The following is a 16,476-nucleotide window of genomic DNA, read 5'->3' as shown; positions in this document are numbered from 1 at the left end:
ACACCTCCTTAAGAAATAAGAGACTGTACGCATTGGAGCTAGAAGTACACTGTGCTTGCCCCTGTGTATGCGTCAGGGGCTGTTGTCAGAGAAATACTTCATGCATCTGGGAAACAGGATTTAGTCATCTACACTCTATAAGGCAGCAGAGAAAAGACAGAAGAAGCTAAAGCGGAAAAGAGGGTATACAGAATGGGCAAAATGGCTAATTGCTGACACTACACCACACCTACTGCGTGATAAGAGCTAAGCCGTAAACCTATCGATAACGTTTCCGAACAAAAATTCCATCCTAACCAGAATGTCCACACACTTAAACTGAGGTGTGTTAGTCAGAGGGATCCCTTCAGGGTATGTTTTCATTTTTGGTGCAGCAGGAACACTTTTGGTATTCTGATTTTCTAGCCAATTTCAAACTAAAAGAGCACAAGGTTACTAAGCTAAAATAAAAAAAAAAACAAAAACAAAAAATAAAACAAACAAACAAAAAAAAACCACCCACTTGTAAAAACAGATAATGAGAAGCGATGGCAAGGAAAAAAGAAAGAAAGGGAAAAGAGACCACATGTAAGATGTCCCAAAGGAGTCACATCCAGGACCCTTTTGTTCGGTGGCCAGTTGCCCTGCCCTCCTCAGCTATCTCTCCCACCCACGCTTACACTCCTGCCATGTGCCCCGAAGCTCCGTGAGTTCCCATTATGAGAGTAGCCGAGTGTGTAATGCAGTTTGGAACAGTTCTCATCAGAATGTAAAAACATAATGATTTAAGTCCTTTGGATGCAATCGCAGCATGATGGATGGCCAGCTAATGGCTGGAACCTAGCACACAGCCCAGAGCACTGCAAAACTAAATTCTCTATTGACTTCTGAAAATACTCAATTTAAGATACTTTTTATGACCCAGTAATATAGTTTTTTTTTTTAAACAGCTATCTAAATTGGTTTGGACTACTTAAACTTTTGGCCAGTACAGCCCTTCAAAACAATAAAAAAATTAGCTGAGTATAAAGTCCCTAAGGGACTAATAGATTGTTTTAATATTTATTTGAAACTGTGTATAGATTTTTTTTATATTTACTTGAAACTTTGTGTAAGTATTTTAAATAGCATATTCTGTTTCTGAGCTTTTTGTCCAACTTGTCTAATCTTAACCAAATAAGCAAATGTATACGTGGTGCTTATCTTCAAGAACTCATGGTGTGTATTTACTTTTGTGTAGTGTGTGCTTAAAAATAGAATTCGTGCCAGGTGTGGTGGTGGCACGTGCCTGTAACCTCAGCACTTGGGAAGACAGAGGTAGGTGGATCTCTGTGAGTTTGAGGACAGCCTGATCTATAATAGGGAGTTTCAGGACACCCAGGGCTCTATTACAGAGAAACCTAACTTGAAAAACCAAATAGTTGGCAGACAGACAGACAGACAGACAGGAAGTAGATAGGTGATAGAGAGATAGATAGATAGGTAGGTAGAGAGATAGAAGGATAGATAGATAGATAGATAGATAGATAGACAGACAGACAGACAGACAGACAGACAGACAGACAGACAGACAGGAAGATAGTGATAATTTCAAAGAAGAGTGAAGGGGACGGGGATTTTTCTCCTTATCACACTGTTTCAAACATGTCCTGCTTCACTAGTGTGACCAAACGACATCTCAATGTCATGCTTGCACACCAAGGGGACCAACCAGAGAAGAGAGTGATGGTTGTGATAAATCTTTTTACTCATCCATCTGTGAATCAGATAGTTCACCATAAAAAGTAGAAAACACAAATGTTAATGCAAAAATACGCTAGGTCAGAAAATATTACTTAAATTAGGACAAATCCACCAGCACTGATCAGGATGGTACAATCAGTTAGGTTTATAGCTATCTTATTTTGGAAATAACCTTAAAATCTGAAAGTGTTGTATCAGTTACAGATGTTAACAACCATAATTTACAGCCTCCGTCCTAAAAGTATAAAATAAGTTATAAAATGGCTAAGAAAAGACCTAACCCATGGATAATCACCTTACATCTAAATGGATGAAGGTGAAAAATGAAGATATGGTATCAGATATTTCATCCAAATGGGACCCAAACAGAAGCAGGACCAGTGATGCCACTATTAAACAAAATGGACCTCGGATTACCAGTAATAGAAAGATAAGGGATTCCATTATATAATGATAAAGGATTGAATCAAATAGGGGAAAATAATTTGTTTCTGTAAGTTTGGAAACTATTTTTTTCCTGCTGAGCTTATTAGAATAACCCATTCTTTTAAAAAAAAATCTCAATGACCTAATAGGAAATCAGCTGTTTTACACAAACCATTCACCCAAGGGTCCCTTACTTATCAATGAGCCCCTCTGTACAGAAACACCTGTTCCTCATTCATAGCCAGAATCTCCTGCTTCTCCTACTGTCTCCCTTTCCTTCCTTTTCTTTCTCCCTTTTTCCTTCCTTTTTCTCTGTCTGCATGCGTGCACGTGTGTGTGTGTATGCACATGTGTATGAGTGTGTATGCACGTGTGTATGGTATGTGTATATGCGTGTGTTTGTGTATGTATGTGTGTATGTATGTGTGAGTGTGTATGTACATGTGTGTGTATATGTGTGTGTTTGTGTATGTATGTGTGTATGTATGTGTGAGTGTGTATGCACATATGTGCATGTGTGTGTATGCACGTGTGTGCGTGTGTGTGTGTGTGTGTGTGTGTGTGTGTGTGTGTGTGTGTGTGCGCTCTCATTGGTGCCATGGATTCTTCTTTTGTCTCTGTGTGTTTGTCTCTGTCTACTTTTCAAAAAGTTAATACAAACCATGTCTTCATGTCTATGGTTTTTTTTTTCTTTTTAAGACAGGGTTTCTCTGTGTAGCCCTTCTTCTGAAACTCTCTTTGTAGATCAAGACAGCCTTGAACTCAGAGATCCACCTGCTTCTGCCTCCTGAGAGCTGGGATTAAAGGCATGCAGCACCACACCTGGCTCTAAGTGATTTCTTAAATGCCAATTTCTCCAGTGTTTGAACTCAGGTGACTGGCATATTACAAACTCTATAGACCTTTGAAGTAAGTGTTACAAATTGATCCATTTGAACAAAGGTGCGTTACGTGAAAGAAATAAAGAATAAACTGAGAACCCAGATTATACTTTTCAGGAAGGCAACTTACCAGACAAAGTTAATATTCTTTGACAATTATGTAATTAAGCGATTGTAATGCTTTAGAACACTAAAATAAGTTTTACTAGAACATCTATTCTAATCTCTTGTTTATAGGGATTTTGTTTTTATGGTCAGAAGAATATGACTAGTCTCCACCATGTAGTTTCTTGCTGTAATTATACCAATCCCTTTTAACACTGGACTCCATGAGGTAATCTTACAGCTTTAGTAATTATATCTTTGTGTAGGAAAGTCATACGCCTTAACAGAGCAAGCAGCCATAGATCAACGTTTGGAGTCATGCAATCTAAGTGTTTGGTCTGGCTCCACAGTAAGCAAGAGTCCCCGGGGAAGTGGATGCAGAAATTAGGAAAGGTCTTAATGTCAGTTAAGTCTTAACCCATCCCACCAAAGAGGAGCAGTGGTCTGAAGGACAGGTGAGGAGACACCAGCAAGTCTGACACCTTCCCAAAGAGAACTCTGGCATCCAGTCTGGGGACCTTCGAACAGTGTGTGTTCAATACTTCAATCTATGTGATCCTAGTTTCTATATTGCCCGGCCTATTCATCTAATTTCCATTTTCATGTGTCATCTCTCTTTTTAGAGAAAGCAGTTTTTTTTAATTCTCTCACTTTATATCCTTTCGGGGGAAATCTCTGATAGCTCTATTTTCCTGAACTATGTTCTATACCTGTATGTGTGTGTGTGTGTGCGCGCGCGCGCACACACACACACACACACACGCACGCTGTATTGCGGCATCCACAACATACTACAACAATGAGACAACAGAACCTTGCCTCAGACACCAAGGAGAGGTGCTTGCATTCAGGTGCCCGCTCAGGAATGTGATGACTGCTCTCAGCGTCACTTGGGCAACTGGTCGTTAGTGGCAACCGCGAGTCTCCTTGTCACAGGATCATTAACCCCAAAACAAGAATCAAGATTTAAAAAAAAAAAAACCAAAACATAAAGAAGGACCTCGCACAGTTCTGAGCATTCCTGAAAGTGTGCAGTTACTCCACATGCTGCCGCCATTGTTTGAAACGTAAAGAAAAACAGTTTCACTCGTGCCTTGACTGCCCGTTTTCTCCATGACTGTAGGCTTTAGAACACCCAGAGTTCATTTGTTGAAAGTATGGAATTTATTTTACAGCTCTATGAAAAGGTTGCACTCCTTCTGACAAACCTAGGTAAGTGAAGGCCTCCTTCTGACAGACCTAGGTAAGTGACAGCCTCCTGCTGCACTCGGTGATCTAGAACATGCTACAGCTCCCTTTCTCAGACTCTGCTAGGGAAGAGACCCGCCCTCCTGGGGGCCCTGCAGGCCAGCCAGTTGGTGGCGCCACACCCATGGGTTTATGGGCAACAAAACTTGGACCCAGTGGTTTATTTTTTTTTTTTATTAATTTATTCTTGTTACATCTCAATGGTTATCCCATCCCTTGTATCCTCCCATTCTTCCCTCCCTCCCATTTTCCCCTTATTCCCCTCCCCTATGACAGTTCCTGAGGGGGATTACCTCCCCCTCTATATGATCATAGGGTATCAAGTCTCTTCTTGGTAACCTGCTGTCCTTCCTCTGAGTGCCATCAGGTCTCCCCATCCAGGGGACATGGTCAGAGGTGTGGCACCAGAGTGTGTGAGAACGTAATATCCCACTCTCCACTTTACTGTGGAGAGTGTTCTGTCCATTGTCTAGATCTGGGTAGGGGTTTAAGGTTTACCGCCTGTATTGTCCTTGTCTGGTGCCTAGTTTGAGTGGGACCCCTGTGCCCAAATCTGCCTATCATAATGTTCTACTTGTAGGCTCCTAGGACCCTCTGGGTCCTTCTACTTTGCCTTTGAGAGCATGACAGTGGTTTATTTTTAACAAGAGAACACGAAGTAGGGACAGGGTGGGGGGTGGATCTCGGAGAATTTAGGGGGAGAAGTGGGCATTAATATGATCGGAATACATTAAATGTATATGTTAAATTCCCGGAGTTAATTTTAAAAAATAGTTGTATTTTTAAAAAGAAGGAAACATCCCCTTTGCTGAGAATTCCTTGCCACAATTCCTTTCGGCAGAACAATTTAAATGTGTCTAGTAATAAGATTTTTCTATCTCCACTTTTCAAACCTGCCATACCCCTTATGTGTCATAAGCAGACGAAATTCAAAGTAGATATTTTCTCTTATGTACACACAGAAAGTAACATCACAAAAGTACACAGGTAGGAAGCATCCAGGATCGTCTTTTAAAGTGCTCGTGAGATGTTACCCGCATTTTAGAATTATGGATGGGTTCTTCAAGGCACAGTGGAATATTCCACTAATCTCGGCTGAAGCAAAGAATAAGTTTTAGCTCAAGAGTTTGAAACATGCTGGGACATTTAAACACACACACACACACACACACACACACACACACACACACACACTGAAACACTGTCAAGTTTTCAACATTAGTCATCTTGATGATTAGCAACCTTTTAAATCAGGAATGTGGTCCAGGCAGTGATAACTGACATCTGTGGAAATACATCCACGTAGAGAAACCATCTCTACAGACATCTCTCTGATCTCAGAATACACCAGAAGTCCAACAACCAGCTATAATCTGTACATTACTACATTTTTTTTCAAGATACAGAAATCGCCTTAGTTTTATTAATGAGATATTGGCTGCTGTACAGCCAACAAGAAAGTCATATGCTCCCACGGGGGTGGCTTGCTTTAATATATTCCTGTATAGAGCTTGTCCAAAGGGGAGACATTTCAAAGCAGTTTTTGTAGAATCGTCATTATATACCACTGAATACATTTATCCAGTAGATGTGTCCTGTGCAGAGCTGGTCGTTTGACTCATCTATCTCCTTTAACGTCGTTGGCGTCTTCCATCGCGGCTATGCCTTTTCCAAGAGGGAAAGAGCTTAACTGTGGTAGAGGGAATTGCCCATTGCCAGGCTGTGTCCAGGGGCACCTAGATCAAAGATGGCCAGCATGCCATGACTCGAGATAAATAAAAATCTCGCCAGATGGCAAGTGAGAAAACCTTCACATAGATAGAACTAGGAACTCAATTTCCAGGGTGAAATTAAACTCATGGAGAAGTGTTTGGTGTTTCTTCCCGCCTGGTGCTTTAGTCATTTTAAATCAGAAGTTCTTTCCCTCCCCTCTCCCCCCAACCATCACCCCCCCCCCACTTCCCTTCACAGTTATGAGCCCAGGAAGCATTTTGAATCTAAGTCATGGAAAAGGAACTGATGGGGGTGAAACGTTAAATGTGCAATTAAGAAGCTCGGAGTCTGTGGAAACACAGAAAATGTTTTTGCCTCAAACACATTTTCTTTGACCTTGCTTGAGCTTACAAGCCAGCTCTTTGGGAAAGATAAATGCAGCCTGACATGAGACGTCAAGTTGGAGGCTCGACCTCAGGGGCAACTTGTTCCGTATTTCGGTTCACATCACGCTGTCCAAAGGGCATTTGCAATACGGAAGTCAAAATATGATGAGCTTCGAGTTGGCCCCTTTAGTCACACGCATGTGTGCCACGGACGGAGAAACGTGAGGAGAGTTCTAAAGAAGAGGCCATCCTTCGGGTTTTATCTGTGGGAGTGAAAGAAATAGTTAGGTGAGGGTAAAACCTAGGAGGCGAACACGCTCAGTGTCCTGGGATTTGCAGTTCCCTCACATGCCATGAGCTCTGGAATCATTAGGAGATTCGTGGCGGGGTCTAACTCCATGCATGCCCTACTCAACTGACAGAAACTTGGTCAGAGCAAAGATGCTGCAGAGAGCTAGGACTGAGAATGAGGCACTCGCAGCCTGGCTGTCTCTGATCCAACATCTCTGCATACCCTGTAACCACGGAACAGCCCAGCCGAGACCCTTGGTGCCACCGGAAGTGTCTGTAGCCACTTAAGACCACACTGTTGGTGGGGCTGCCCTTTCTCCTGCATGATCTGTCCCATGGCGTGCCAACTCTCGGCAAAGCGGAGCCTCCTGTGCCTCCTGGAGACCCTCTGACTTCGTGTGGGGGAGGGGAGAGCAGGACGTAGGAGGGGTGGGGGGGTCCTGCCCAGCCTCTCAAACCCTACTACTCCCTTTTGCCCACAGAACAGCCTCGCACAGAATCCGAGTGGGAGAACAGCTTTACCCTGAAAATGTTTCTTTTTCAGTTTGTCAATCTGAACAGCTCCACATTCTACATCGCATTCTTCCTCGGAAGGTAAGATGGACACTTTGCCTGTGGCCTCCCTCCGCCCCAGCCCTAGTGGGGATGCCCGGGAGGGGGGTGTGCGGCGGGGGGGGGGGGGGCGGGGCAGAGGGGCGGGGCGGGGAAGCAGGCCCTATAGGATGCTCCATACAAAGTGCAGAAAGAGAAGGCTGGCCACCTCCTTTCCCTTCCCAAAGTGCAAAAGCACCTCACTTCCTGGGAAATAGTCTGCTCGAAAGTACCTGTACCTCTTGTGTTGCACAGATAAATAGAGGAAAACAGTTTATGTGTGCAAACAATGGGTTGAAAGCTTTTGGCATCCATTTCACCTGAAGCAACCATAGGGTGTCACACCTACATGAGTAGGTGGCGTAAGGACACACAAGCTGCCGTGTGGCCGAGGTCCCTGACTTCACAGAAGGACAGCAAAATGGGGAAGAGGGTGGAAATGAGAAGCCACAGCTTGAAACCCAGCAGAGAGGAGAAATTGTGATGGGGAGGCCTGACGGCACTCAGAGGAGGGACAGCAGGCTACCGAGAAGAGACTTGATACCCTATGAGCATATACAGGGGGAGGAGGTCCCCCTCAGTCACAGTCATAGGGGAGGGGAGTAAGGGGAAAATGGGAGGGAGGGAGGAATGGGAGGATACACGGGATGGGATAACCATTGAGATGTAATATGAATAAATTAATTTTTTTAAAAAAAGAGAGAAATTGGGAAAGATTCCCTGTTTTGTGGTAATGACCCACAATTCCTACCCATCCTCTCTGAGGAGTGGGAAGCAGGGCACGGCCACAGGGCCAGTTCTGTGATGGAGATGAGTGTTTGTTGTTTAACTGCTTCAACAGCAAGAGGCTGCTGTCGTAGCCAAGTACCACGACAGTAGCAGGCAAGTAAGTACCATGACAGGAGCAAAGCCAACACTGCTGCTATTCAAAAGATCAAATGTTTGTGCTTTATATGCCTATCCAGGGGGAGGGAGGACCCCTCAGTCACAGACATAGGGGAGGGGAGTAGGGGGGAAGCGGGAGGGAGGGAGGAATGGGAGGATTCAAGGGATGGACTAACAACTGAGCTGTAATATGAATAAATTAATAAAATATTTTTAAAAAGGAAATAAATAGGACTACACAAGAAAAATAAATAAATAAATTTAAATTTTTCTGGGGAAAAAAAGATCAAATGGGGGTATATGCAGGAATGTGACTGCTGCTTACACAGACAGGGCCACGTGATGCTCAGCAGAAATGTTCAAAACCACAGGAAACAGCAAGAATGGGCCCTTGCCCCCGGCAGCTGGGATGGGGGTGGGGGGCAGGTGGAGGGCAGGAAAGCCAGAAGAGAGATGTTCCTTGGAGATTTCCCTAAGCGGCAGTTTTAGAGGGTTTCTTCATTCCGCCACACATGGTCCTTAAGGGCTCCCATCATTTACTTTAGAGGCTAGGCTAAGTTGAATGTAGTGCTCGCTGAAAGCCTAAAACCTACAGGATGCTAACGGCTTGCTTCTGTGTTGAAGATTCACAGGACACCCAGGTGCCTACTTGAGACTGATAAACAGGTGGAGGCTTGAAGAGGTCAGTACTCCCCCCCACCGCCCCCCCCACCCCCATCCCCACCCCCACCCCTATCCCCGGCCCCCACCCCCATCATCCATCGCTTTCTACAGACTCCCGTTAGACAGCCCTAAGGCAGTTCTGCGCGGAGTGGAACCCTGTTGTCACCCCACTTTCCCCTGACTGCTGGATCTCTGTGTTTGCTTGCCCCGCCAGTGCCACCCTAGCGGATGCCTTATTGATCTCTGCATGCAAATGGGTATCATAATGGTGCTAAAGCAGACCTGGAATAACTTCATGGAACTCGGCTACCCGTGAGTACTTTAGCCATCTCGTGGAGAGCCAGTGCGGCTCTCGCGATTGGCATTTCTGAGTGCAGGCATCGTGGAATCAGTTAAACCAGGGTGTTGCGGGCAGATTTACATACAGTCATTTAAAACAACAACAACAACAAAACAGTACGTACCACTGAGATAGGTCACCAGGGAAAGGCTTTTGCCACCCAAGCCGGGCAAACAAGAATCGGACTCTCACGGATCCCACGCGAAGACGAACGGAAAACACCGATCCAAAGTTGCCCTCTGACCTTTTGCATGCGCGCCACGGCACACAGTCCGCCACACACATACAGACACGAAACAGTACATTTGCCATTGAAAGATAATGCACATTGGCTCCTTTGGGTTTAGCACAGCTCGTGCAAATGAAAGTGAACATTGTTCTTTTTAATTTTATCAGTTTTCGAGAACTTCATACAATCGCCTCTGATCATCTTATCCTCCTCTCTCAAAGCCTCCTGGATCCATCCCCCACCTCCCTAGCTTTCCAAACAAGTTCATGTATCCTCTTTTTGAATGTGTATGCCTACCATGCTGCCTAGCTACTCTTGGGTGTAGGACCATCCCTTGGAGGACAGTTGGCCTACTGGTCAGAAGGAACCGACTTGGCATCTTTACAAGGCCTTCATGCACGCGCGTACTCTGGATGTGCGCATGCAGCATGCTTTAATGGTATCACTGACTCTCTGGGATCCAGTACTGCAGGTCCTCAGCTAATTTATCTGTTCACGAGATCTTTCATTCCCCTGCTTACAAGGTAAATCAGAATGCTAATTTAAAACAAAGAAATAAAAGTACTGTCGGTTCAGTCTACAGAAAAAAAGAAAGTTGGAAAGGGGGTGGGGGGAAGTCAGGGTTTTAAAGATATTTCCACTAGTTAAAAAAAAAAAGTATCCCTCAACGATTAGATTTTTCTGGCTGATAACAGTGGGCCAGATCTTTTTTTTATTAATTAATTAATTTTTTATTAATCTATTCATATTACATCTCAATGGTTATCCCATCCCTTGTATCCTCCCATTCCTCCCTCCCTCCCATTTTCCCCTTACTCCCCTCCCCTATGACTGTGACTGAGGGGGGCTTCCTCCCCCTTTATATGCTCATAGGGTATCAAATCTCGAGGAAGGATAGCAGGCTACCGAGTGGGCCAGATCTTGTGTAGTCTCTGCAAAGATGCCCTTGTGTTTGCTGTGACAGCCCCTTCTGCTCAGCTTGGCCTCAAGGGCACGCAGATCACCAGCCTTTCTGAATCTGATGTGATTCTACATCAGTTGGTCCCCATTGTCAGTCAGGAACTCTGCAGGAAGGACCTCTCAGCTAGCACAGGGTGCCGGGGGGCTTGGTGAATAAAGAACGCTTCCTTTTGGGCCTCTGTCAGAAGCAAGGACAACAATTTTCTATTGTTAGACTCAAGTGTTTTAGACCCTAGGTATCTAATGTTTTCTATAAGACTCTCAAAAGAAGTCTAATGTTTTACCTTATGGGATATTTAATCAACTTTAATTGAAATGTCAAGCCAGCGATTCAGAACACATGGCAGAGCGATGGGGTGAGCAGTGTGTCTGATAGCCACTCCTCTTTTTTTTTTTTTTTTTTTCCCTTACTCCACGGGCTTTTGTTTTAGCATTTCTGTTCCTAGAAATACTAAAAAACTTGTCACCTTTTCCTGGGATGCTCCAGCCCAAGCTCCTCTGTGGCATTTCTTCCACCTCTTTTTCTATTATACAACGCACTCCCGCACTCTGTGGAAGGCTAACAGCTCAGCCTCAAGCGTCAGAGCGCAATCCATCCAACCTTCGGGAGTCAGAGACCATGGCAAGCTTGAGTCTAAGGCAGCTGAGCCTTCTTGTAAGGAATTAGAGGCATCTGGATGCCAGGAGAGGAAGCTGACTGTGATCTTCAGATTTGCTAGGTGCCTGGAGTCAGAATGCACTTTATCCCGATCACCCATGCGACAGGACTGCTAATGGGTACAAAGTTAAGCCATGTAAACTAGACCCTCTATCTCTTGAACATCCAGGGTGTTGCCTGGGTACCAACTCAACTCGTGGCACTTTCCCACTTCTACCCTACTGTTTCTGAGCATGAGACCATTCCATGGATGATCAAATAAGCTCATCAACCATTCGGTCTACTTACTAGTCAGAATTCTAATTCCAGACCCGGCTTCCTGCCCGAGTGAAGTTGTTTTTTAGCTGTGGCTCCAGATCCTCACTGTCTGCCTCCTTGTTACTTAAGTCTTCTGTGAACGATCGTGTGTACGTATCTAAGACACTGATTTTTGTGTCACTCAGGTTAATTCAGAATTGGTGGACTAGAAGAAAAGTCCGACAAGAACACGGGACTGAAAGAAAAATGAATTTCCCACAGTGGGAAAAGGACTACAATCTTCAGCCGATGAATGCCTATGGGCTCTTCGACGAATACCTGGAAATGAGTATGGAAATCTGCTTTGCCTCTTAATTTTAACTTCAAGCCTTTGGTCTCCAGCAACAACCGACTAAATGCACATTCATCATCGCCTGGCCACTCAGGCGTGGGGGTTCTAGTACAGGGCATTCCAAAGCAACAAGTGTAAGAGAGAACAGCATCTTAAGACATTCAGAGCCAGCTTTGGGGTTATAGCTCAGGGGTACAGTGCTTATCTAGAATGTACAAGGCTCTGAGTAAGAATCCCAAGCACCACAAATGAGCGAAGTTCAGAGGACAGTCATTTCAAACTCTTCACACTATTGTTGTATCTTGCTCCTTGAACCATCAGAAGGAGCTGAAGTTATAATCTGTAAGTACAGATATTTCTTAGCATGTATATGATATATGCTACCTATATATAGGTATATGTATATATATATATATGTAAAAAAACTATAGCACAAAGACCTCCTACTGTGCCCCTTGCTCCATTATTACACAGCTGAATAGATAGGAAAATAAATGTTGGGAAATTCAGTGCATCAAAAAATACAGAAGAGGCATCAGTCCTATTGATTGAATCACACATCCAAGTGACATCTGTTAAGTTTTACTCAATGCCAAGGAAATACTACATTTGGCAGCAGAGACACAGAAAGGGGAAATGACACAGTGCTCAGCTTTCAAGGGTGCATAGGCTACTGGGGGAAGAGCCAGAGACAGAAAGCGTAAGAGCAGGAAGTATCACAGTTGCCGTAGCATGAGTCATGGGAAGTACATCAGGGCGGCCATGCCTGTCATGGGAGGGAAGTGGCAGGACACAGGAATGCTTAACCCGGGCTCCACTTAGTTAAGGAATCAGATTTGGGGGGGGGGGGGGGGTGGTGCTGCATTGAGACAGGGCTTCTCTGGGTAGCCCTGGCTGTCCTGTACTAGCTTTGTAGACCAGGCTAGCCTCGAACAAAGATCCACCTGCTTCTGCCTCCTGAGTGCTGGGACTACAGGCTTGCGCCCCCAAGCCCGGCTGGGAATCAGATTTCTTTAGAACCAAAACCAAGTTAATCTCAGTATGTATCTGGGGAGGAATTAATAATAATGATCTCTTTATTTATGTATATATTTATGTGTGTATTTATACATACACACATATATGTGTGTATATGTATACACTTATGCGTATATATATATATATATATATATATATATATATATATATATATATATATATACATACATATATGTGTATATTCTCTTGAAAATCTACTGTTTAAGCTCTACAGCGTAGAGGTGAAGTGAGAGAAGAGCTGGGCAAGATGAATTACTTCTGAAGGAAGCAATCCTGGTTGGGAAGATTTGAAAATTAGAGGAAGAGTAGAATTGATGCTTAATGTTTCTTAGACTGCTTCTGTCCTAAGCATCTACTTATGTTTCCAGAGCCTCAATTATACAATGGCAAAATGATATAACCTGGAGAAGAAATCGATGTGGGCATTAATTATAAAACTTAATAAAGGCCATTCATTAAGAGAAATCACCATTTTGGGGTCTCTTAATGGACTCTTCCCCCCACGAAGAGGGAAATGAACACTAATGCCCCCTGAAAAGAAGCATTTGTGTGGGTAGAGCTCTGCAGCTCCCACAAAACGAGGCACGTCACAGACAGACATGGGAATTCTACCAGCTTCCTTTTGGCCTTGTTTTGGGCTTTTCCTTATTACTTCATAGATTTGTGATATTATTAAATATTATAACCTACTGAATTACAATATAAAGTGATGTTTTTTATAAAGGGTGTAAACCTCAAGCATACAGATGGATGCTTACAGATTTAAACATGAAAGCAGCCGCGTCTGTGCAGGCGAGAGGCTGGCAAACCACTTTCCATAGCCGGAGCGCAGCCCAGTAATTCTTGAAAGTGAGGTTTTGTAGGAGCGTCACACCCACTTTCTTTCTTTTTTCTTTTTTATTTTTTATTTTTCAAGACAGGATTTCTCTGTGTAGCCCTGGCTGTCCTGGACTAGCTTTGTAGACCAGGCTGGCCTTGAACAAAGACCCACCTTGCCTCTGCCTCCCGAGTTCTGGGATTAAAGGCGTGCGCCACCACCGCCCGGCTAACACCCACTTTCTTAGGCACAAATGCATCCTCTTCTAAGAGTAGGGTGAAGCAAGCTGTGCCCCTTTATATGTGCACATACTCACGACATCTCATTAAGCTGTTAGGCTTTCTAAAATATTCTACTTGGCACACAATAGCATCTCATTGTGGTTTTAATTGAAAGTTTACGGCAACTAACAGCACTAAACATCTTCCGTATGCCTATGACCATTTGGGTATTCTCTTTGAATTTCTATCCCGACCCATGATTAGCAGGGGCAGGTGGGGGCGGGGTGGTCCTATCTTCTTCTTAGTAATTTGTAGCAGCTATTTACATAATATAGATACGAGTCCTGCCTCAGTTGACTTTATCATTACCGTTACAAAATGTCTGTCAAGGAACAACTCCCTGAAAGAAGGGTTTGTTTCAGTTCCTGGTGTGAGGGCCATAGCCCATCAGCCAGAGAAGATATGCCAGGGCAGACAACTTTGTGGATGCCACAGCCTATGACAGCTTACATCTCATCCAAACAGGAAATACAGTGGGCTGGGAACAGCGCCAAACTCTAAATATTAACCGTACCCCCACAATAACCAACTTCCTCCAGTTATACCCCCTGCCCAAAGTAGTTGTCTCTTTATCGTGCATATCATATATTTACAGTATGATTCATAATGGTAGCAAATTTATTGTTCTGATGTAGCAGCAAAAAAGGGTATTCTGGTTGGGGTCACCACAACAAGAGAAACTGTATTAGAGGGTCACAGCATTAGGGAAGTTGAGAAACATTAGCCTAAAGGCTCCACGATCCCCCAAATACGTCCCACACAGTAGTAGAACACATATCCAATCACAGATGTGTGGGTGCATCTCATATTCAGACCATCATGTGTCCGATAAAGTTGCTGAAAATCAAGTATCTTTTCTTGGTTCTTGGTTTTGCCTTCACACCATCTTCAAACGAACAAGGTTCAACTTTGTTCTTCTAAATTAATTCCAACTAATTTTACATTAACATTCCCAATTTCTTTTTATATATATATATATTATTTTTTTAATTATTTTTTTGGTACTTGTACAAAAAAACATTTATTTTTTTATTAATTTATTCATATTACATCTCAATGGTTATCCCCTCCCTTAACATTCCCAATTTCTATTTTAAAAACACAACAACTTTTACTCAGGAATTGGCTGGATTTTTGTTAGACTCCTAAAATAATTTGAGCAATACTTATATATTTTCCAATCCTTGAATATGTATATGCCTGCATTTGTCTTTATGCATTTTATGCAAAGTAACAGACTTTGTGTTGCACAGCTTAGGTTTATTACTAAGAACTTGATAAATTTTAGTGCAGTTGCAAATAATGTTGCCTTCACATTTTTTTCTGTTTGTATAGTGTTTGTTTGTTTGTTTGTTTGTTTCAGCAGTGGGGCTTTGTCTGTTGTTTTTTATTCTAAAGACTGAACCCAGAGCCTCATGAATTTTAAGCACAAACTCTACCACTGAACAATACACCGGGCCCTACTTTTATGTTATGTTTTGTTGCTACTATATAAAGTTTTCATTGGTGTGTGTTGGCCTTGCATGAAGTAAACTTTCTGAAAACTCACATCAATTATATTGTTGATTGTGAGCCCAGCCTTTAACATCATCAATTATAATCCATAGATTTTATATATATATATATATATATATATATATATATATATATATATTCCCACATCACCTATGAAAAATGACAATTCTATATTTCTGTATTTTCCTTTCTGATCATTCTTGCTTCACTGCACTAAAAACCGTTCACATAATGCCGGCAAGGGCCTCTTCCTCCAGACAGGAAGCGACACTATTCCATATCCTGCTGTTACTAGTGATATCAGCTACGTTTTTATACATTTCTCAGATTAAAGAAGTGTTCTTAGATATCTGTGTTTCTGAGAGTCATTACTTTCACCTAATGGGCCGATTTTCTTTGCCGTGCAGGCCTTTCATCATTGTCGTTGTGTGTCAGTCAGTGAGCCAGCATTATTTAGCACCTGACAAATCCCCCTCCGTGCATAAACCGCTGCGGTGTGTATGTAGAAAAAGACAAATGTAACGAGGCCTCCACACCTACTCTCACAAAGTCCAGCATAATAAAGGGAAAAGAAAGACAAAGCCACAAAGGCAGATAAGATTTATTGTGTGTTTCTCAGCAACAGTGGAAGCTACCGCATGAGGCCGTGCAATCGTGTGTCTCTGAGGTAGGGCACATTTGAGCTCTGCCTGAAAAAAAAAGAATCACGGTTCATCCGTTTATCACTAGAGACCTTAAGTGTATGTTTAACTCACAAGCCCATACGTCTAGTGTGGCCAGAGCAAAGGATTGTTTTGTTTTGTTTTGTTTTGTTTTCAAACTCTGAGGCGTGATGGATGTTTGAACTTGAAGCTTAGAGATCTCCATAGAAGACCCACTACGCTCTTTGAACGGCATGGAGCAGAGTAGGGTGTGAGAGTCTTCCCAGGCATTTCTTGTAGGGAGATGATTTGGCCCAGAACCAAGAGTTGGTGCAGACGGATAGCAGTCCAATGAAAGTCAGGAGAGACAACAGAGACAGTTTGGGAAGCCACAGTGTGAACTCAAGTAGGGACAGTGGAAAAGAGGGAGGAGTGGGAGACATCAACGGGTATCACTGATGGCTTAGAGTCCAGTGGTTCTGAAGACTAAGCTAGCA

The 16,476-nt window shown here is 43.3% G+C and overlaps 1 protein-coding gene across 8 annotated transcripts in view; it reads left to right on the top strand.

Annotated features, from left to right (window-relative positions):
• ANO4 (anoctamin 4) overlaps nt 1-16,476 on the top strand; it is a 381,965-nt gene that overhangs the window by 346,105 nt on the left and 19,384 nt on the right. For all 8 annotated transcript variants that reach the window (XM_084795290.1, XM_084795289.1, XM_084795288.1 and 5 more), the window contains 5 exons: nt 4,310-4,346; nt 7,255-7,366; nt 8,873-8,930; nt 9,126-9,223; nt 11,542-11,684. In XM_084795290.1, coding sequence (XP_084651416.1) covers nt 4,310-4,346; nt 7,255-7,366; nt 8,873-8,930; nt 9,126-9,223; nt 11,542-11,684 — 448 coding nt within the window. The remainder of the gene's footprint in view (nt 1-4,309; nt 4,347-7,254; nt 7,367-8,872; nt 8,931-9,125; nt 9,224-11,541; nt 11,685-16,476) is intronic.

Source organism: Acomys minous (assembly GCF_964271855.1).
Source record: "Acomys minous genome assembly, chromosome: 9".
Lineage (NCBI taxonomy): Eukaryota > Metazoa > Chordata > Mammalia > Rodentia > Muridae > Acomys > Acomys minous.
Note: the sequence above shows the minus strand (reverse complement) of the source record. Positions and strands in the feature narration are given on the sequence as shown.